The sequence below is a fragment of the Schistocerca piceifrons genome, chromosome 1, assembly GCF_021461385.2.
Source record: "Schistocerca piceifrons isolate TAMUIC-IGC-003096 chromosome 1, iqSchPice1.1, whole genome shotgun sequence".
NCBI classification, from domain to species: Eukaryota; Metazoa; Arthropoda; class Insecta; order Orthoptera; family Acrididae; genus Schistocerca; species Schistocerca piceifrons.
In genome coordinates this window covers 495,955,903-495,980,241 of record NC_060138.1, presented here as the reverse complement: position 1 = coordinate 495,980,241, position 24,339 = coordinate 495,955,903, and the positions used below count along the sequence as shown (strand labels likewise).

Here is a 24,339-nt window from a genome sequence, read left to right as displayed (position 1 = left end):
TGTCCAGCATGGGAATATGTTACAGAGCATACATTTTAGTTTTTTTTAAAAATGATCCAGCAGGTTCTGGAAGGGATTACAGTGCTCAACCCTTTCATTCACAATCAGATTTTAAAATTTGCATTCGATTTCTATTTAACCCCTTCAAGATCCTGGGCCCAGGGTACTTTTGCCCCACACACTCCCCCTAGTGCCAGCCCTGGCCTTTGTCGGCTTTGTAATCATGGAAGCTACTACTTCTCACTCAAGTATCAACTCAATTGATATCATAAAGCCGAGTGCACCCTGTTTCACCCCTCGCACCAAGGAAAAATCCATGGCAGTATGTCAATTCGAACCCATATCCTCTACATTGCAGCCAGACACTCTGGCCACTGAGCTATGGAGGTGGACCATATTGCCTAAAGACATATTTTAATCACAGCAAATTGTATCTTTTTTGGATATTTACAAACGTCTTGCGTTAATGAAACATATTCTATGATTAGAATCTGAGCACTTTTTAGTGCACGCAATATAAATATAGCATATAGGCTACAGACACACATCTCCAATAACAAAAAAGGGAAAAATATAAAGATGTTTCACATAAGTTTGTGTAGCATCATATCTTCTGCTTGCTGATTCATTCTCATTCTCTGTTTGTCTAGTTGTAAAATTATTTTAAATTGTGGTAATTATATAAGCCAGTTATGCATCCTGAATTTGGGTAACATACCACACCCACTCTAGCATGAGGTATAGAAATAGTTCTTTATGGTCCAGTGTGTAACATTTCCCATTTCTTACACATTTACCTATCAGTAATGACTTTGAATGATTTATTATGAGAATTAAATCTGTAGCTTCATAGTTTTTGATAGTGTATTATTTTTCTTTCTTTCTTCCATAGTATTGCTTGGTTTGACTGTGTAATAACTGTCTGTCTGACATTCTCTTCTCATTGAATTTTAGTGCAGTCATATTGAGGTATATGTTGTGACCATTTATTTCGTTAATTGTTTCCAAACATTAGTGCCTTTGGTGCAAAATGTGCAGATAAGTGGGAGAGATTGATCGTTCACGATGTCTTGCAACTGATTAAGACAGTAAAACCATAGTCTTTTTCTTTTTAGGTTGTATAGTATCATAAACTGGATACATTTACAAAAACGTGTGCTGCTGGGTTGTCATCTGGATTAAATTTGGGTAATCCCTGAATCTGCTAAAAATGGCGCTATCGATCTCAAGTGAACTAAATTCCGCTATCTGATTATAATGCATCTGGTTTTGAAAGATTCACAAATCAACTGACATGAAATCTCTTAATCAGTTTGCTGATTCTGTCCTTTATTCCGTATACAATGCTAGAATAAAATGTAACACCCTCAAGACAACATCATTTTACTGACAAGTGAAATGACAGGTAATTCATCATTGTGGGAGTACATGATAACAAACTGAGATGAAATGAAGCAAATGAAACCGATATGGCACAGTAAAGAGTGCCAAAACAGTTGCATCATTATACAGTGTACAGCCCCCACCCCTCTGGCTGCAACGCAGGCATGCTTTATTATACGCAAATGATCATAAAGGTACCAAATGGCGTCCTGCGATAGATTGTCCCAAGCTTTTTTTTTTTTTTTTTTTTTTTTTGCAATGGTTCTTGGAGGCCCTGGAGATCGAGTAAGTTCCTGCTTTATCATGTTCCATGCATGTTCAGTTGGTGAGAGGTCTGGCTCTCTTGATGGCCAAGGTGCTTGTTGTACAGCATGAAGAGCATATTCTGTAGCAGTGTCCATATGTGGAAATGCACTGGCCTGCTGAAAGAGCATATCATCTACCTGTCAAAGGAATGACAGTAGCATGGGGACAACAGCCTATACAGTGTAGCAGGTGCTGGTGACTTTACCCTGCAGAAACACAAAATGTAACCGTGAGTTATAACTGATGCCCCCTCCCCACCACACTATAAAGCTTTCGATGAAACCTATCTGTTATGGGCGAATGCACTCTGGAATAGGCAGCTCATGGGGTCTATGTCATACATGTGTATGTCTATGAACCATACACAGAGAAAAACTACTCTCATCATTGGAGATAACAGAGCGCCATTCCACTCTTTCACAAATCCAGAGTAGTCATGCTTGGTGGTGGTGTGGTATCATCAGTATCCTGGCCACATTCACATGTGTTCTTAGTCCTGCTACAAGCAGATAGTTTGCAGTGGTCCTTGATGACATAGCAGATGTAGCCTGTGCTCAGACTTTATCTCAGAATGGAGCTTAGTCATCCACCACTTCATGCACAATGCACCGATCTTGACACGCGCCTGAACTATGTTCATATCCAGAACCTGGTCTACAGGTGTGGGAATGTTCCACAAACCATTGTTGGAAGCAGTGAACCACCACCAATACATAGCTTGCAACATGTGCAGGAATCCATTAATACATCCCTCCAGCTTTCTGCAGTCCACAATGTGACCTCTTCAAATGGCTGAAGTTGTTGAGCAGAAGTATGTACTCGTCGGCAGGGCATGGTTATGCCCTACAACGAATGTTGCAAACACTTTTCACCTTTAAACTCAGCACAGTTACTGCTTGCAGAGTCAGTGTGTGCAGAGACAGGCCTCCTGAGCATTGACTGACGACTGATGGCAGTAACAAATGAACTGAACAATGTCCTAGAGAGTGTCGAATATCTTTTTTGTGACAGTATAGTTTCAGATACTTTGTAAACGTATCATTCTCAGCAACAACATATTTCCCACCTTCTTGTCCTTTCGGAAAAGCACCACAGATATTCATACTACGTTTTTATAATCGCTGAATAAGGATGTTAGGGTATAGTCTGCTTTTCTGCATTTATTACTTCCTTTGTTTTCCTCCATACTACAATAAATAAAATATGAAAACACTCTACTCTTTACTTCCCATGTTGTGTAAGTAACAATACTCTTCTAGCTTATTACCATATTTTTTGACACTGAAGTGCCTCTACAAATCGTGTGTGTGCAAGCCTCTTTTTTTAAGGTTCCAAAGCAATGCAAACTAAGCAGTGGTCCATGCCATAGATTCTTCTGTAAAATAATACTTCTTCCTTGTTGATGCGGTGGGTAGTACACTTGTTGTCTGGGTATGGCTTCAGAGTTTGCTCTCCTTTCTACCAGGTGGGATTTGCATCTTGCGTCTGACATATTTTTACACATGCCCAAAAAGTATTTGGGATAAATTTTACATCTCCAATCAATTCCTTACTCAAAGATGATTCTTCCTTCTGATAAATGTGATGATGGCTCTGTGACTATGTTCTGTTCTCCTTTCATGCAAATTATTTTAAAACTGTGTATCTGCAGTTGGTAGGTATAATGGCCAATGGGATAATTGTGCATACAGTAGTTCACAACTGAGTAGGAAGCTTAGAATTTTGTTGTCACTGTATATTTTGGTACAGTGACTTGCTAAATAAAAATGAAACCTCTTGAGTGTCAATACTATGGCTAATGCTTCAAGTTCAATTGTGGAATATGACTTCTCATAATGTGTTAACACTCCACATCAAAATGTCATCAAGGTCTAAGTCTGGGTGGTGTAAAGCCTTGGCTTGAGTAAGTTCTTGTTTAATTATGTGAAAGCTGACTGGTTTTCTGTTGTCCACTCGCATTCCATATGGTTGTTTAGCAGTCAGTTCAAGACTTCATTATTCCCTGCCTCCTTTGGAATAAATCTCTGGTAAATGCTGCATAGCCCTATGATTCGTTTTACCTGTTTTCTGTTACATGGTATAGGAAAATTGCGTTCTGCTGTAATTTTGCTTTGATCTGCTATTATTCCTTCTAATGAAACTAAGAAAATCACTCTTCCACGTTCCGAATTTGGACCGTTTTATATTTGCTGCGACTTCGGGCCTTCAAAATACATGTAGTACATCATTTGTTGCTGTTGTGGTCCTCAGTCCAGAGACTGTTTTGATGCAGCTCTCCATACTGCACTATCCTGTTCAAGCCTCTTCATCTCCAAATAACTACTGCAACCTACATCCTTCTGAATCTGCTTAGTGTATTAACTTCTTGGTCTCACTCTACCTCTTTTATCAATTCGTAATGTTCTTGACTTGTTAAACTAGCTATTTACGAGCCATCAATGTAAACCTGCATTTGATATAATAATTTTGTACCCAATAATTTGTCCACAGCTGCAATGAACACACTTGTACTTACATTCAACTCAAATGGTAGAACTTTGAACTGGTAACTTGTTCCTGCATATCTGAATACTTTATATTTTGTTGGCCCTTTTGTCAAAGGTATTTACCTACAAGGTAATCATAAATCTATACTTCACAGGTAATGTAGTCTATCAAATCTCTACAAATGTCCTTCTAAATTTTCTGGTTACTTTATTAATATATCTTCCATGCAAAACTACTCAAACACTTCCTCCTCTTTTGATACAACTAAAAGTTCACTATAGTAAGGACTCTTTGAAGTTTCTGTGATTTGCCAGTCTATCATTTGCTTAATTTCCCTGTTCAGTTCAAATCGTTTTTCCCAGAAATAGGATGTGTGAGAAGACAAAAAGATCAATGGGGTTTTACAGCAAAAATTCATTTGTTTTCTTTAATTTTTCCAGGTTGTTCCTCATGAACATCCAAGTAATAATACAGCGTGTCCTTCAGATTTCGCTTGTATGTGATCTGCACAAAATCTAATTTTATACTTAATCTTCAGTTGGCTCCAATATATTCATTTCAGCCTGTTCCATGGCATGTGCTTCTTGTAGTCTGCTCCACTATGTACCTACTACTTGTACTTTTATTTGATCACAGAGGTTCTGCGTGTGGTGTTGGACTTAGCAAATCAACCTGAATAAGATCTCCTACAATAGGTATCATTAACTTTCCAGCATAGAAGCCGATCCCTGCATCCTTCTCAGATGAAAAACCAATCCTTAAAATAACACCGACTACCAAACATCCAACGACTGAATGAAATGTTTCTTGTTAAATTGTTACTCTCAACAGGCTTTCAGCTTAATAGACTTGATTCTCTGTCTAAAAGCTCCTATCAGTTTTATATCGCTGACTGATTGATTGCTTGGTTTCTTGAGTGCTGCATTTTTAATTTCATTTCTTAACTCTTTTTCGATCTGTTCAAAGCCTATTCAAGTGCATCTTTCCATTTATTATTATTCCAACATCGTTGTTGTCCATTTCTCCAATTAGTGTCTTTGTGACATCCTGGTTAGACACTGTGGCTGTGGCATGATTGCCATCACCTATTACTGTTATTTCTACATCTACATCTATGCTCTGCAAACCGCTGTGAGTCGCATGTGATGCATGCAGCCATTGGACTGGTTGCTCTTCTATCTCACACAATGTTCCTCTGTTGTGCATCTCTCCAAATTAATCTTCGATTGCTCCTATAATTCCTTCTGCCATTTTGTGTCATTCTAAAACTGTGCACAGTTGTGACTCTTCGATGTTCTTGTACAACCAAAAATTCCTGTAAGCCATTGTCTCTAGTGTGTAGTGGAAGTTTTCACTTTAAAATCCTCAAAATGCTAACTTGTGGCATGTTCTGATTCCAGTATTTTGCTTCGCGTAGATGCTTCTCGAAACATCTGTCATTTGTCTTACATTCAATGGTTCTGGAACGAAAACCTCTTCGTGTACCGTCTTTTGAAATGCACGTGACTAATACTCAACAAAAACCACCTTCAGACTCTTGGTATGTGTGGCATGAGTTGGCGGCTTATGTTGCTCACAATGCTGCATCATCTTACATATAGTCTTCGGCAAATCTGACCTGATATTTGGTCCGAGTTTTCTGCAGTACACTGCGAAAATACTTTTTAAATACCATTGCATGCACATATCATTTTCTGGTACAAATATAGGAATGCACCTGTGACGTATCATATTATACTCTTATCATCTGCATAATCATTATTGCTTCTGCCACCATACCACTGGTAGTTCCTGTGTACTTTCCTGTACTTTTGGCACTCCCGACTTGTGATCTGAACAAACTGAGTTCTCCTAGCAACACCTGCAATACTGAATAATTGATCTTGTGGATGTGAACACAAACTGCTTTGTCTTCATCTTTAATGTCCTTTACCTCTCGTTTAATGTTTTACATGTCAGACATGACTTATACTCTGACTGTTTTTAAGCTCAGGTGCTTATCTATTTTTTCAAAAATCTTTCATTCGCGTTTCTCTTAGTTGCTCACTAGCGCAACTATTTGTGTCGTGATTACTTCCGCTATATGCGTGTCTGTCTGCAACTTTCAGTCATCAAAGACCTCTTGAACTTCGTCATACAACTCATTGGCCTGTGCTTTTCACGATTCAGACAGTTTTTTATTTTACAAATTGTGCCACTCCTTAAATGTATTTTCAAGCCTTTTTTTATGAGATGTTCAACTTTTGTTGAGCCTACATACCGAATTTCATTTCAAATGGAGTTTCCAAACTTTTTCTCATTTCGATCCATATTGCTCAGTTCTCAAAACAAAGAAATAAATTTCTAGCGTATATTATTATTAGTAGTAGTAGGTGCCACTATATCTTGTCAGACGTTTCAAAGCATCTCTCTTATTCACTCTGAAGTCCAGTGTTACGTGCAGTGTAATGCTATGTGCGAATGATACGAATGATTGCCATCTGTTATTATTATCTTTGGTGCAGTCTCTGACCTATGTTCTCTCTTTGATAGATGTTTTTTGTGTTATTTTGGTATAAAGCAGTTGTATGAGTTGCGGTGTGTTTTTACGTTGCAATTAAGTGAGTACAAGCAGCCTTGCAACATTGGTGACCCTGACGTGATCACCGACAGTCACTATCGTGAAATTCGCCGCTCACTAACGCTCCGTATCGTGCGGCGTCGCGCTAAATACTGGCATCCACGCCAACCGTGTCGCTCATCTTCTGTGTTCCATATCGCAGTGACTCATGATGGCAGACCCATCCCCAACTGCAGCAGTGCTTACTGGCGCAGTAATTAATCGCATGACAGTAAAACTGCCACCATTTTGGCAACAGAATCCCATGCTGTGGTTTGATCAACTAGAAAGTCAGTTTGTGCTAGTGCACATAACTTCAGATGAAACGAAGTACAGTTATGTAGTTGCTGCACTCAGTGAAGATATGGTCACAGAAGTACAAGATATTCTGGCGTCAGCACAAATACTGATTGTTGCACAACCATCAAGAACGATCTGATAATCTGGCTTTCACAGTCCAAGACGAAAAGGTTGGAGAAGCTGCTCTGCACAGAAGAGCTTGGCGATCACACACCATCGCAGCTACTACACTGATTGTGTACATTAGCGAAATTTTGCGGAATATTTGGCTATCATGCCTGGCACCCAACTCACTGAAAATATTGACAGTGTGTGCAAGCGATCTGGATGCACACGTGCAAACTGCAGATCACATAATGAATAGGTATCCATCCGCATGCATCGCAACAGTTCACTCACAGCCTCAGGCAGATAACACTCTTGCCGCACTACAAGCACAGGTTGCTGAGCTCACCTCGCAAGTAGCTCCATTACAGACCCAGACTACCAGCCACCAATCTTGTCGCCACCGCTCACCAGGTGAGCGCAGCCGCGCACCTTCGAAAGCAAGAATCTGTTGGTATCACTGACGGTATGGTTCTGAGACATGCACGTGTAAACTGCCATTTGAAGAGGGAAACTTAGCAGGAAGTCAGTGATGACGGCCATTGGCTCTCCAGACACAGCCGTTGACTGTTTGTAACGGAACGTAGGACAACGTTACAGTATTTGGTAAACACAGGTGCTGACGTGTCAGTCTATCCATCTGCCTGCCTGCCACATCGCAAATGTGATGACTGCCACCTTCTTGTGGCCAGTGGCTCCACAATAACAACATATGGTCATGTCATATTAGTTTTGAACTTGGGCCTGCGGTGCAAATTTGAATGGCAATTTGTCGCAGCAGATGTGACACGGCCCATATTTGCAGCGGATTTTTTATGATTTTATGGACTCCTGCCTGACCTCCATCATCAATGCCTACTTGACACTACTACCAACCTACCAAGCCAAGGTTGAGTGCGTTGTGTGGAAGACACAGCAGTACGAGTGGTTACTGGTGATTCTCTATTTACAGAGCTCATCAGGCAATTCCCACAGATCACATGCCAGACTCCCACATCAGCACCTGTGCAGCATTCGACAGTTATGCAGTCCCGCATATCGAAGATTTTACTTTCAATGCCCACAGTAAGCGAATCTTTTCTGCGTCAGACTTAGTTCGTGTGTTTTACCAGATACCTGTGGCACCTGACGACGTTGCTAAGACTGCCATCTGCATGCTTTTTGGACTCTTTGAATTAACCCGAATGCCTTTTGGACTTTGTAACGCTGCCCAAACGTTTCAGCAGATCATGGATGAAGTGACACGTGACTTAGACTTCTGTTATGAGTATATTGATGACGTTTTGGTCATGTCAAATCCAGAGGCAGAACACCTATCACACTTACGACAGATCTTGACTCATTTACGTGCATATGACCTGCTCATCAACCCATTGAAGTGCATTTTTGGAGCAGCTAAAGTACAGTGCCTAGGCTACACTATCAACACTCGAGGCATATGGCCACTACAGGAGAAAGTAGACGCTATACTGAATTTTCCCCAGCCTATGATGGTTAAAGAATTATGTAGATTTCCTGGCATAACCAATTTCTGCAGTCGATTCGTTCGCAAACGTGCCTTCCTAGCTGCACCACTGAATAAGTTCTTGCAAGGTTCAGTGAAGCCAAAAGACAAACTCCAGTGGGACAGTGAGGCCGAATTGGTATTTAACAGGCTGAATACTGCCATCGCAGAAGCTACACTGTTAGCGCACCCAGTTCCACAGGCGCCTCTCGCCCTGATGGTCGACACATCTGCAACTGCAATCGGTGCTGCACTGAAACAGCAAATAGATGGGTACTGGCAGCCCTTAGCCTTTTTCAGCAAAAAGTTATCACCATATCAGCAGAATAGTTCCACATATGATCGCGAACTGTACGCTGCATATGGTGCTATTACGAAATTTCGTCACATGTTGGAAGGACAGCAGTTTACTCTCATCACAGACCATAAGCCACTAACATATGGTTTCTGTCAGCGTCCTGAGAAGGCATCGTCACGTCAGCTGCGACACCTTGACTATATCGGACATTTCACCACCAATATTGTCCACGTTGAAGGAGAACTAAATGTGCTAGCTGATGCACTCTCCAGGATTGAAGCAATCACTGAAGAAGTTGATTTTGAAGCTCTCGCCGTAGCGCAACAATCTGACAGTGAGCTCCAAGATCTGTTGGCGCAACCATCGTGCCTACAACTTCCCCATATTGCACTGCCACTGTCAACTGTGCTGCTGTATTGTGATGTTGCCACCAACAAATCGAGACCTTTTGTGACTATTGACTTCCGCCAACAGGCAATCGCCTCTTTACATAACTTGTCGCACCCTGGAATATGAGCCGGTGAAGCGAGTTTTTACCTGGCCACACATGGGCAAAGATTGAAAGCAATATGCGCGACAATGTGTGCCTGTCAACGGAATAAAGTTAGCCGACACGATAGGTCACTTCTTGGCACATTTCTTCCTCCAAATCAGAGATTTTATCATGTCCACCTAGACCTAGTAGGACCTCTCCCACCATCAGAAGGATGCACCTACTGCCTTACAGCCATCGATCGTTTTACACGTTGGCCCGAGGTGCTCCCGATCGCCGACATCGCCGCCGAAACTGTCGCTACTGCATTCTTCAGGGGATGGGTGGCCCATTTCGGACTGCCATTACGAATCACAAAAGACCAAGGAAGACAGTTTGAGTCGTTTTTGTTCAAAGCACTCTCTATCCTACATTAGAACTACAGCTTGCCACCCGTCAGCAAATGGTTTAATTGAATGCATGCACTGCCAACTGAAAGTGTCGCTTTGATGTCACGACACACAGTAGTGGACAGAGACGTTGCCCATTGTCCTCCTGGGTCTCCATGCGTCGCTGAAAGAAGACCTGAACGCCACGACTGCAGAACTTGTTTATATCCAGCCAATACGACTTCCCGGCGAGTTCTTTGCTAATGTGCCAGACAACGGCATTGACATTTCAGATTTTGTACAAAAGCTGCATACACAAATACGGCAACTACGCCCCATCGCTCCAAGGGATCAGCAGATCCGTCGCCCATTTGTGTTTGACGAGGTATGGGAATACCAATATGTCTTCTTACTGCATGACGCAGTACACAAGCCGCTGCAGCCACCCTGTGCTGGATCTTATAGTGTGAGCAGTAGGGAGGACAAGACAGTCATTGTCGATGTGATGGGTACACCAACCATCGTCTCCGTCAACAGGCTCAAACCAGCTTTCCGCACTCCCTACACGAGTACTGACGCATCTACACACACTACGGACATGACCGAAGCTCCAGCCACTCCACTGCACATCACAGGTCAGCCTCAACGGACATCTGAGGCTACCTCTAATGCACCATCAGTAGCCTGTGCACGACCCGTTGTAACCCGGTCTAGACGACATGTCCGTTTCAACACAAAGTACCGTTGACACTAAGTGGGGAGTGGTGAAGTGCAGTGTTACGTGCAGTGTAATGCTATGTGCGAGTTATTGTCATTTGTAATTATTATCCTTGGCGCAGTCTCTGACTTATTTTTTATCTTCTATGTTTTCTCTTTGATGGATGTTCTTTGGTGTTATTTCGGCAGTAAAGCAGTTGTATGAGTTGCGATGTGTTTTTATGTTGCAATAAAGTGAGTACAACCAGCCTCGCAACAACTCCATGGAATCTTTTCTTTTCAGGCCTCTTTGTCCCTGGTCTCGTGATGACTTCATTCTCTGGCAGTACTTACCATTTGATAACTTTTGTTTGTATAAATTTCTGTTGTAAATGTCTGACAGACTTACATGAACCTTTTCTAAATCCTTTTTGACCTGCCAGATCCAAGGTTTTTCTCTGTATGTTGCAGTTTTGCCCCAAAGTCCTGTGTTGGGAGTCTGTGACTATTCCCATAACATTTCAATCTTCTTTTTGTTATACCTACCTCGAGATTCGATTGTTTTTCAATTTTGTTTCAGGACTTTAGTCAGTATCTGTCTTCTTTTGTGGTCAAGTATATTTCTTAGATTTCGCTTTATTCTTTCAAAGTCTCTATCAGGTTATCTTTTCTGTCGAGTGTATGCATTTCATCTAGCGTTCAAGACCTTGTGCTTGGTAACTGTGTTATAGTGCCTAATTTTTGGGTGTGTAGATGTAGAGTTATTGTACAGACGTTGTAGATTTTGCTATAAGATCTCCCACATTCTTGCATCCGAATTTTCTGTGCCATTTTCTCTTCTCCTGTTGGTTCAAGTTTTTCGCCTAAGCACTTGAAGTATGGTTCTCTTTCGCTTTGTTCATTTCTGTGGTCTGTTTTTGAACAGGATGTTCAACTTTTGGAAGAATATTTGGAGGCCATCTCTTTCAGCACATTCTTTGACAGTTTGTTTCTGTTTAATTGCTGTCATCTTATGGTCTGTTAGTTTTTCTAGATCGTATGTGAAATCTAAGTAAGCAATTTGGATGTCATATTTAGGTCCTCCAATCCGCATAGGTTCCCAGTAGTTCTTTTTCTCACTGTCGGATGACTTTGTCCAAAACTAGATTAAAGAGAATAGCAGACAGACCGTCGTCCTGCCGAACACTCGTTTTGATTTTGACACCTCACCCATGAACTTTACTTTGAAGGTTGTGTTCATGAGACTTACGGTTTTCAGGTCGAGTCCTTGTTCTTTGAAGATAGCAAAAGGGGACTGCTGATCAACTGAATCATACATCTTCTTGCAGTCCACAAAGGAGCATATGGTTCATTGTTGTAGTTGTGGTCTTCAGTCCTGAGACTGGTTTGATGCAGCTCTCCATGCTACTCTATCCTGTGCAAGCTTCTTCATCTCCCAGTACCTACCGCAACCTACATCCTGCTGAACCTGCTTAACGTATTCATCTCTTGGTCTCCCTCTACGATTGTTACCCTCCAGGCTGCCCTCCAATACTAAATTGGTGATCCCTTGATGCCTCAACACATGTCCTACCAACCGGTCCCTTCTTCTAGTCAAGTTGTGCCACAAACTTCTCTTCTCCCCAATCCTATTCATCTGGTTCATGTGAATATATGGTTCATGAGTGCTTTATTTTTAATCTTGTTTTTAAATTGAATATTTGCTCTAAACAAGCTGATTGTGAAAGTAGCCTTCTTATTCGGCACTTTTGTGATCGAGTTCCTCCTCAACTGTTTGGAGGACTTAACGTTGATAGAATTTTGTATGTAACTTGCAGAAGGAAGATTCGTCAGTAGTTACAGTATTTAAATTCGTTTCAAGGCGATTTTTCTGTAGTGGTTGAATTAGTGCGAATTTAAAGTCTTTGAAATTTTTCTGCCTGCCAAGTCTCTGTCATGATTTGTGTGAGTACTTTGAGTGACTTTGGTGCAAAATTTTTCAGCAGTTCCGCAGTGATACCATCCTCTCCCACGGCTCTGGTATTTTTGAGTTTGAGGATATGTCTGTGAATCTCCTCATGTAAAGGTTGCACGGACTTGTTGTGGATATAAGAAGAGTTCTTTTTAAGCAATATTGATGGCAGTGAGGGAAAGGTGAAAAGGGTTGGTAGTGCGAATTTGACACACATGCGAATAAAACAGGGAAGGTACCATTTAAGATCCTACAGTTCGACAGCAATCTTGGTGCTAACTTTGTTATTCCCATACAGAGACAGCCAGTCATTGATTTCTAGGTGCCAGCATGACAGGTAGCGCTTTCGACACCCCCTAAATTTCTCATGTGGCCAGCAGGCTCTAGTTCAGCGACATAATGCCACTCATCTCAGGGCTGTCGAAATGACTGCCTGTCACACCAGCACCTAGGAATTAATGACTGACTATCTCTGTACAGGCACATTCTTAAAGTTCTCATAAAAGGAGCATGGGAGGCACTGAGGGTGTTACCGAACTGGGGGTCTTAGATGGACTCTTTTCCATTTTATTCTCACATGATCACGCCACAGGAGGGTCGAGAAAGCATAAGAACCCTTCGCTGCTCCGGATCACCTTCAAATTTCGTCGATTGATGTTGAAAGGTTCCGAGTGGTTCCACTCTGGACAACAGAGAAAAAATTGCGATCTCACTGCCCCACCAAAGGGGAGCGATCATATTCGATGGGGTTGCAGGGCCACGATGTCCTAAGAGAAGTGCTGAATCGTCCGGAGGGGGTTAGAAGCGTCAAAGGTTGTCAAGAACGTTGTCGTGTTGCTCATCGCACTCCAAACTATAGTTTTCGACCGCGAAATGTGTGAGAGTATACGCCGGGAGCAAAGAGGTTGTTTCACTGATGCCTTTTATGCTGCCCCCTGAGGCATACTGAGCAGTGGTGTGTATGAAATGTTTTCCTTGGCCACCTATAAGAAAATAACACGATTTCAGCGCTGGGCGCTGCGGTTTTGACCTCCATTGCAGAAGCATCAAAAGAAGGGGTTATATGTGGATGAGAAGGGGTGTCGGCCTCCCCGAATTCAAATTGGTTCAAATGGCTCTGAGCACTATGGGACTTAACATCTGTGGTCATCAGTCCCGTAGAACTTAGAACTACTTAAACCTAACTAACCTAAGGACAACACACACATCCATGCCCGAGGCAGGATTCGAACCTGCGACCGTAGCGGTCACGCTGTTCCAGACTGAAGCGCCTAGAACCGCACGGCCACACCGGCCGGCTCGGCCTCCCCATCGTGTGAGACATCCACGGTAGCGTTGGGCATAATTGTGGTGAAATTCGATTGTTATGTGACATCATTAACCTACCTTACATCGCACACGAACTTCTAATCTCTGGTCTTCTTTTCACATGTGTCGACACCTTGCTGTTTGAAGCTTCGCAGAGCCCGAGCGTGGCGCCACGCTTTTACACCATTACAGAGCAATGTTGTAGGCACCTTTGAGCCAAATTTCCAACTCTGCGTTGCAGTGTTGCAGTAGAAGTTAATTACGGGGTTTCTAAAAACTGACCCTTTAATAATTGTGTTGTGCATTATGTATAATAAAAATAACTTGACATGAAAAGATTTAACAAAAAAGGTAGATATAACTACAAAACGAAAGGGAAAGAGGTACGTGGTTGCCAGTGGAGGTGCGATTCTTTTATGCTTCATCAGATGTCTATACATTGATTGATATGCTTACTTCTCTTCCTGTTGTTGTGTTATCACCGGTTTTAATGGGATATACAAATTTACTCATTTAGATGTGGGAGCTATCAGACTTTGTAGGGAAGGACCTGTTAGACACTTGTGGGGAAGGCTTGTGATTTGCTACTGCTCTCTGCTCTGCCAGTGCACAACTGCTGTACATGCCAACAGCCATAGAGGTCAGGGCAGGGGCGTCTGCTGACAATCAATGAGTTAGGTAGATTGAAGAGACAGACACGGGCAACTGCAGCCAAGCTGCATGCTGGCGCAACTCCCGATGGCTAGAATCAGTGATGAGAGTGTGTGCGAGTCAAAGCAAAACAGTAATGCAAAGCCAAAATCGTCGTGCTCCTAGTAAAACCAGTACAAAGAGTAACCCAAAAGAAAGTAGCCCTGTTTCCATTTACAAACAATTACAGCTACTCACTAACAGCTAACAGCTTTATACAAGCGAGCAAACCAATGACCCACTGCAAGGGACGTTGTTCAACTCCTGGCGACTGAAAATTTGGACTCCTGCGATAATGCCTCCTTCTTATGTTTTGTTGTCACCGTTTTTCCATTCCTTTTTGTGATTATTGAAGCTTCCTTCCACAATAAATCAGTACTCGCGTCTTTCACGATCTTGTCACGTGATTTTGTGGCATTGTCAGTGAGTTGAACTTGAGTAAGAGCTGTTCGCAGTTCCTAGGACTCGCGATCTTCACTATGGGGTGATGATGGGATGGCTAATGGTTTTGGAGCAAAAGTCGCCGTGCTCCCATCAATGTGCGTCTGCTCCAGGTTGTTAGGGACGAGACTGTGCGTGAGAATGCTCAGCGTCTCAGTGGTGTAGCAGTTGAGCCACCATTTGTCAGCCTATATGTTGTTGTAGAGACCTTATGGGCGGTGCAGGCCCAAACTGTGGGAGATGACTGCATACAGTACCTGCTGCATACAGCCACTCGTCTAGGAATGCCTGTGGCTCTTCTGCACAGGTATATGGTGGGAGTCCTTGGTCTGACTGTCGAACGTCCGGCTGGCGATGTATGCATAGGTAATCCAGTGCGACACTGAGAGATCCTGCCCCAGGAGCGGGAATAGGAGGCCGGCACTCTGCACACTGCAGATGGCAAGTCCCAGGGAGGTTCTCAATTAAGAATCCAATGGGAGATTGGATGACTTTCGTATTTTGCCTTACTGATAACAGAAACCATCCAGAACCATGGTAACAGCATTTTAATTTGTTGTCACTTATGTAGGGTCCCAGTCATAATTACGTGTAAGGGTAGTGTGTGTACACGTAAATGTGTCAAAGTATTGGGTAGTTATGATGAAAGTGCAGCTATTCACCATGGTCCAGTGTGTGTTGTAATTATTGTATGGCAGCGAAACTTGGTAGATTCGCTAATGTGTTAGTGAGGAATCAATTTAGACTGGAAAAAAATTACTTCCAATTTTGGCCACCAGGTGCAAATCTGGCACTGTACAGCATCTCGTTAACATCTTTGGCGCTCATATTGAACAAACTGTGTAAACAACGGTCAGTAACATAATCAACATTCTGCTTTTCTCATTTGTTTGACCTTTTCTGTCCATGTTCCATTCCCAAACCATTTCATATGGAAACATTTGTATACATCTTTCTTGCTTTCACAGTGGCAGATTTGAATCTGGTTGCCAAAACTGGAACTAATTGTTTCTAGCGTAAATCGATTCCATATTAATGCGTTGGAATATCTGCCATGTTTCACTGCCACACAATAATTACAGCCCACACTGAATATTTCTGGGTAGATGCACTTTAGCTATAACCACCCAGTATAGTTGGTTGATATTGTTCTACGTATGCTGAAGTGTACCTAACTGGCAATATCATCATGCAACTTCTGTCTGTAGCGTTCATTGGGAAAAGGTGTTAGTAATACCTTGAGATGAAGAGACTGCCACAGGAGAGGAAATCGATCATGGCAGGCTGGATCAAATCTGCCAGAATGCTGACCACAAAGAAACAGTAGAGAGAGAGAGAGAGAGAGAGAGAGAGAGAGAGCTGTAAACCATTGTCTATGCGATTTCAAGCACTGAAATTGACTTTAAATGTGTGGGGCACGTATCATACACTGTTATGATAAGTTTATAGCACTTGCAATCAAACGATAAGAACTATATTCGGCAAATCAATAAAGTCAATAACACATAGAGATTACGAGACAGTGTAACGACTATGCTTCATTAAATGAATGAGCAGTAATTAGTTTTGATGGTCAAACGAATATTTGGTTAGCTTTTACCTCTGACTGCCTGAGGGATCGAGCTTTCGCAGGAAACACCATGTGCAGCTAGAGCCTGGAAGTCATCTCCCAGTAGAAATCACCTCTGTGGGGGAGTGAAAAGGGGGGGGGGGGGGGGAAGGCAGAAGCGTAACTGAGGAGAAGCCTCAAAATTCTTACAGGCCGAGCAGCACATATCCGTCAGGCGAACAAGTGGAAAAGCAACGACCAAAACACTGGTGGCCTTGTGGCGGCCGAAATTGTGAGTGTGGACGGTCCATACTGGTTCACACATAAATTTACTATTTTAACCATATTCAGCATATACTCGTATATCGAAATAGTCAGCAGCCAGTTCCATAAAGGAAATTTAATTTCTTAACTTGCTTCAGGCACTTAGTGCCGTTCTTCAGAAGGCTATAACTATCGCAGTATTTGCGAAAGTGAACAGTGAGATCCAGAATGAGATTTTCTCTCTGCAGCGGAGTGTGCGCTGATATGAAACTTCCTGGCAGATTAAAACTGTGTGCCGGACCGAGACTCGAACTCGGGACCTTTGCCTTTTGCGGGCAAGTGCTCTACCAACTGAGCTACCCAAGCACGACTTACGACTCGTCCTCACAGCTTTGCTTCTGCCAGTACCTCGTCTCCTACATTCCAAACTTTACAGAAGCTCTCCTGCGGACCTTGCACTCCTGAAAGAAAGGATATTGCGGAGACATGGCTTAGACACAGCCTGGGGGATGTTCCCAGAATCTCATTCTTTCTCTTTCGAGTCCACTTTGAACCTGTCTTTTTTTTTTCTTTCCTGCTATAGAATCCTATTTCTTCTAATATTGGATTTTTCCCCTCTTGACATGTTTCTTTGTAAATTTCTATTTATTTAATCCAATTTGTGATCGACTGTTTCTGTCGAAGGTGTATGAAGATGAGTTTGATTAGCCTCTTATCCATCCTAAATCAAAGAGCAACATCGAAATAAATGTTACGTTCCATTATGTCGAGTTATAGCAACATTACAGGCTTAGATCTTAAGTAGTGCATGAGGAAAGCGTAAGTCGACATATACAACATATACATAGTGTACATGCACACATGTAGTCAGAACGCCATGCAGGTGCTGTGTCCTCCAGATCATATGGAACACAACCACACATAGAAGAGTACCGAGTTGCTTAGTACTCATGGGCAACTGAGCTTAGGCCAGCCTCCATAGAGGGCACCACACGTCAAAGCCTATTTTAAGCTTCCGCAAATGGCTGACAACTGGACATCTAGCCGCCAAATGCAGATATAAGCTGGCACACAGCTCCATTCAAACAGCATCAGGGCCGCATCCACAGTTACCGCCAAGAAGACCCAGATTGGACATTCTGGAAGTGACCTAGTTATCATTCACTGAGTTCAAGACTTGACCAGTTTTAAACGTAGATAAGTGCAAGTGAATGCTGGAGTACAGTAAACTCTCGATTATCGGCTTTGTGAATTATCCACGATATATCTCTTCCACATTTTTTCTGCCGAGAGTGGTCACGGGTGAGCAATAATCTCACGTTAAAACACTAGTGTAGTAAACGATGTGCTATTTGCACACTGTACGCGCTGGACTGTGGTTGCAGAAGGTAGTCGCTGGTTTCTGTTCGTTCCGAACGTCTCAAAAGCGAAAACGTGTTGTGTTAACGACAGAGCGCAAACTGGAAATAATACACAAACTCGAAGAAGGCAGTGTTGGTACACGAAATTTGCGGCTGAAGCTACAATTCGTGATATTTGGAAAAACGAAGACAACATAATTCAGTTTCTTAGCAGTTCTGACTCATCTAAGGGTTTGTCAAAGCGGAAGGCTACCTAATTGTCTACGTATGTACAACTGGATAACACCATGTTGTAGTGGTTTCAACAGAAAAGAGCAGACAGCGCAGAAGTACACTTGTGATCAAAAGTATCCGGTCACCCCCAAAAATATACATTTTCATATTAGGTGCATTGTGCTGCCACCTACTGCCAGGTACTCCATATCAGTGACCTCAGTAGTCATTCGACAACATGAGATAGCAGAATGGAGCGCGATGCGGAAGTCACGGCCTTCGAACGTGGTCAGATGATTGGGTGTCACTTGTGCCGTACGCCTGTACGAGAGACTTCCACACTCCTGAACATCCATAGGTCCACTGTTTCCGATATGATAGTGAAGTGGAAACATGAAGGCCTACGTACAGCGCAAAAGCGTACAGACCGACATCGCCTGTTGACTGACACAGACCGTCTACTCATCTGTTGATTGACACAGACCGTCTACAGTTAAAGAGGGCCGTGATGTGTAATAGGTACACATCTATCCAGACCATCAAACAGGAAGTACTATGACAGCCGGGAGATGATCTAGCCTCGTTTGGTGTAAGGAGCATAAACATGGACAATTGAACAGGAGAAAAAGGTTGTGTGGAGTGACGAATCACGGTACACAATGTGGCGATCCTATGACAGGGTGTGGGTATGGCGAATGCCTGGTGAACGTCATCTGGCAGCGTGTGTAGTGCCAACGGTAAAATTCGGAGGCGGTGATGTTATGGTGTGGTCGGGGTTTTCATGGAGGGGGTTGCATCCCTTGTTGTTTTCGTGGCACTATCACAGCACAGGCCTACATTGTCTTTTAAGCTCCTTCGTGCTTCCCAGTGTTGAAGAGCAATTCGGGGATGACGGTTGCATCTTTCAACACGATCGAGTACCTGTTCATAATGTACGGCCTGTGACGGAGTAGCTACACGATAATAACAGCACTGTAATGGACTGGCCTGCACAGAGTCCTGACCTCAATCGTGTACAACACCTTTGGGATGTTTTGGGACGCCGACATCGTGGCAGGCCTCACCGACCGACATCGATACCTCTTCTCAGTGCAGCACTCCGTGAAGAATGGGCTGCCATTCCCCAAGAAACCTTCCAGCACCTGATTGAAAGTATACCTGCGAAAGTGGAAGCTGTCAATGAGACTAAGAATGGGCCAACACCATATCGAATTCCAGCATTACCGATGGAGGGCGCCACGAACTTGTAAGTCATTTTCAGCCAGGTGTCCGGATACTTTTGATCACGTAGTGTACCTGGCCCAATAAGCTCCAAACAGACCAAGTTTTTCTTCAGAACCTTGGGAATTGAAAGAGGTTTTGACGCATCTGCCGACTGGTTAATAAGATTTTAGGAGCGTCATGTTATCAAGAGATTGCCATCCAAGTAGAAAAGTTAAATGGGTATAATAAGGCTACGTCTAAATTTTTTAATGATTTCCAGGAGTTTATTGCACGAGAGAATTTAGAGCCAGAACAAATATAGAATGCAGTCGATACCGGGTAGTTTTGGAAGCGTCTACCAGAAAAGACTTTAACTTTCAAGACAGAGCGTAGTGCATCTGGTTATAAATCGGGCAAGGAAAGGATAACTGTGTTGTGTTATGCTAATGGTATGGAATCACAAAAAGTTAAGCTTAGTGTAACAGGTAAAGCTTACAAACCGAGCTGTTTCAAAGGAAAAGGAATGCACAATTTACCTGTCCATTATTTTCACCAGAAAGAGCCTGGACAGATCGTACAATATTTCAAACATGGTTCCATATTTGCTTTGTGCCACAGGTGCGAGAACATTGAATGTTGAAGAGTCGATCAGCAAGTATTGGTACTGGACAGTGCACCATCGCATACGAACGAAAATGTTCTGTAATCAGATGATGGGATGATATTTGTAAAATATTTATCCCCTAGCGTGACAGCCTTAATCCATCCAAGGATCAGAATGTCATTACTGGTTAAACAATCAACCGTAGCAAGTCATGGAAAAACATTAATCCTGAAGTTGATGGGATCAGTAATTCTGATGAAGAAGAAGACTGCTCATTGGCTGCTGTTTTGGAAAATATTCCAGCTCGTGAAACTGGACGAAGAAAATATTTCTGAATGGTTTAACGTCGACACACGGAGCCAGATCATGAGATGTTGAGTGAAAGTGCTATTGTTACTCGAATGTAAGGGAAATCCGAGGAGGTGAGTGATAGTGGTGATGATGACATCAGTACTTTAATTCCAGAAACAGTAATGTGTCACGAATCAGCACTTCAATAGGCCAAAGGGTTACTGGACTATCTGGAACAGCAAGAAGATGCTCCCCTTTCTGAAATGTTTTGACGCGTAAAATTCATAACGCGATATGTAAAAGACAAGCTACCTTACGGACAAAGAAATCAGTTCAAGACTGTTTTGTTTCAATGTAGTGTAATGTAATGTCAAACTGGATTGTACTGTATTCTATGTAAGTACCGTAGTTTTACACATACTATGATAATTAAAGTAGAATTTATTATAAACATTACTTAAGTGATTTTAATGGTGACAATGTAATTAATTTTTGTTTCTGAAGATTATCTGTGGAATTCGATTGGCCACAGTTTTCAGGTATGCAGATAATCAAGTATTCGTTGCCAAACACTTTTCTCATACTACACTTACGTGTGATAAAATTTCTACAAATAAATTATTGTAAATTGTTATTAATCTGCGTGTAACCTATCATTCAGATGAAGGTGTTGTCCAGCCCTATTTGGCAATGTGATGACGCTGTCTAGCTGTCGTGTGGAAGCAAGTCATCTCATATCAGCAACTACTTTCGATGGTAAGGGGTTCGCTTCCTGCCACATTATAATGTTTGATGCCAAGTACATTTGGTGAACACACCAGCGTAGTAGCACTGAGAACAAGTCGTCAGTACAAGATAACAATGTTTCTGCACATTTATATATGTATTAGGATTAATCAGAAGACTAATTTTGTACGAACAGGCGTCCAAAAAGGAAAAGGAGAAAGTGTTCTCAGCAGTAGCACAGTATTAACTGTCTGTTGGGAGCGGCAGAATAGCATTTTTTTAAATGATAGAAACATAATACAAGCTACCACCAATTAATGTGTGACAGTGGAGGGTACTCACCACGCTTTATCTACCAAAGTCGAAATTCAGGAGTGGTACATTCCCATTCAGTAAGCATCATACATTGCAGATATCCTAGCTCTGATTATTGAGTCACTATTACCACTGTCTACAGAAAAAACTGACCACTTAGACATAAGCCTCGTTGTATTGTCGCCGCCAGTGCTGGGTCACCATGTGGGCGCATTTCTCGCCTATCATGATGGACGGTACGTTGGTGTTGGAGTGCACAATGAGTGGCATGATGGATGCATCGGCCACCCATAAGTTGCGCACCCCATGGACGCGAAGTTGGGAATCGACGACTGTGTCAGAGTCGCTAGCTGGCCCCATCTTGGCAGTGCCAACCGGGTGGAGTGTCAGAAGTGGGTGATGCGCAACACAGTGCCAATAGTCCCGGGTCAGTGGCTGCTGCCCAGCGCATGCCCCCAGTGGCAGGTCGCGTACTGAGTAGCCTGCAGTATGCATTGGCCCCGTATTGCCCAACTGATGTGCTACCTCCACGCCGGCCAAAAGGTTGTCCAGATCGCGTGGATCCTGGAAATAGCCAGGTTCGATAGCGGGCGGGACCATGGGTCTGACACGGCCACGACTGCGTGGTGCCAGCAGTGTTGGCAAAACCAGGAGCGCTTCCTCATCATCCAGCATCTCCTTCAGTGCCTCTGTTGCTTCCCGGTCATAGTTGAAAATGTTGGCAATCACGCTGGCCAGTGATTTCTGTGCCGTCAGAAAATACAACAGAATGTCCGGTAGCCCTGGGATGTGATGAGCCATTTTATCCGTCTGTACAAATCCCAAGTAGCTGCTCATTCCTGTGGTTGATAAAGGTCCAGTCCTGTTTGTCAGGTACTCAAAGACGTCTTCCTCTGTCGATTTGGCCTGTACGGGCTTCCTAGTATAATACAACCCTGTATATGGTATGTGTAACTGCAAATTGTGACCGACCTTAGAGTCTTTCACCACCATTATTCCAATGTCCTCTAGATGCTCCTTTGGCCCAATACCAGAATGCATCAGGATGTATGGCGTGTTGATAGTTCCTGCTGACAGAATTACCTCCTTTGTGGCCCTGATTTCCATCAATTTACCATTTTTCAAATACTGCACTCCATCAGCTGTCATGGTTGTGGTATTGATGAGTACCTTCGTTACATAGCCAAACTTCACCACGTGTATGTTGTTTCTCTCTTTGGCTGGGGCTAAGTAGCCGAGAGCTGCATTCCACCTTGAACCATTGTTGATGGTGCAGTGAACCTGTCCAAAGCCCAGATTTGGCTCAGCACTGAAATCTTCAATGATGGTGTAGCCAAGTCGTTTTGCAGCTGCCTCCACAACCTGATGTCCAGGGTCTAGCATAGCTGGTTTGGCAGCTTGGATGGGTCCACCGCGTCCATGTACCACTTCTGTGTGTGGTCTCCTCTTCAGATCCTCCTCATCAAAGTCTTCTAGCTTCCTGAAGAATGGGAGGACGTCCTGATAGGACCAACCGTTGTTGCCCAGAGCAGCCCAGCTGTCATAGTCTTGCGGGCTGCCTCGGATGTAGATCATAGCATTGATCACGCTGGAGCTGCCCAGCACCTTGCCACAGGGCCATGAACACTGTCCACCGACATGGGACAGACAAGTGCGTCCATCAGGCTCTGTCAAGTATGACCAGTCTACCTGCAGATGTACAAACAACAGTCATTAGCTGTGTAGGGAAACTGGTATCTTGTGACTGATATATTAAATGTTATATGCATGCATGTAAGCCAGTCACACTGTTTGGCATTTATTAATCTTATACCATTACTTAACCAACAACACCATTTCTTGCCACTGTTACTCACTATCAGACCCCAGGCCATACAAATCTCTTAAGTGTTTTTTTATGTTATTAAGCATGTTAACTAAGTTATCACTTGTTTGTTCAGTTGCCAGGGTTACATCATGTCTAAAAGTTAATCGTGCCTACACAGAAATGGAAAAGCAGTTCATGATGCATGTGTTGCCAAGAAGATGTTCTCATGTCTAAATATTTGTTGACACTTTTCTGCTGTTGTCTTGCTGCATGCATGTTCACTGATTGCTTGAAAGTCTACTGCCTATCATCATTTTTATAGATAGAATTTTTCTGATGTGTTTCATGTGTCACTTCCCACAAGGTTTTTATCACAAATGAATCAATATGCTGAATGAAGAAAAGGTATTTAAGGATAATAACACTCTCAGAAACTTCTCCCAGACATTCAAGTGTTTGCTAAAACTGAAGTAGTCTAGAAAGTATACAATTTACTTATACACATTACACCAAACGATCAACAAAACATCAGTTCCTTTTTTATATGTATTCATGCGTTGGCTATTTCGTTAAAAATTACACCATTCTTTAACTATGCTCCTTATCTTAAGTGTACCTTTGTACATAATAACATATACAGGGTGTTACAAAAAGCTACGGCCAAACTTTCAGGAAACATTCCTCACACACAAAGAAAGAAAATATGTTATGTGGACATGTGTCCGGAAACGCTTACTTTCCATGTTAGAGTTCATTTTATTACTTCACTTCAAATCACATTAATCATGGAATGGAAACACACAGCAACAGAACGTACCAGCGTGACTTCAAACATTGTGTTACAGGAAATGTTCAAAATGTCCTCCGTTAGCGAGGATACACGCATCCACCCTCTGTCACATGGAATCCCTGATGCGCTGATGCAGCCCTGGAGAATGGCGTACTGTATCACAGCCGTCCACAATACGAGCACGAAGAGTCTCTACATTTGGTACCGGAGTTGCGTAGACAAGAGCTTTCAAATGCCCCCATAAATGAAAGTCAAAAGGGCTGAGGTCAGGAGAGTGTGGAGGCCAT

General features: G+C 42.8%; 1 protein-coding gene and 1 non-coding gene across 2 annotated transcripts in view; both read right to left on the bottom strand.

Annotated features, from left to right (window-relative positions):
* Nucleotides 1-17,034: 17,034 nt before the first annotated feature.
* On the bottom strand, nt 17,035-17,109 carry Trnal-caa. The gene has a single exon. It is a non-coding gene; the product is annotated as a tRNA-Leu (tRNA).
* A 4,502-nt stretch (nt 17,110-21,611) lies between these two features.
* LOC124741615 (glucose dehydrogenase [FAD, quinone]-like) overlaps nt 21,612-24,339 on the bottom strand; it is a 96,709-nt gene continuing 93,981 nt past the window's right edge. The window contains exon 3 of the mRNA XM_047248731.1: nt 21,612-23,144. Coding sequence (XP_047104687.1) covers nt 21,612-23,144 — 1,533 coding nt within the window. The remainder of the gene's footprint in view (nt 23,145-24,339) is intronic.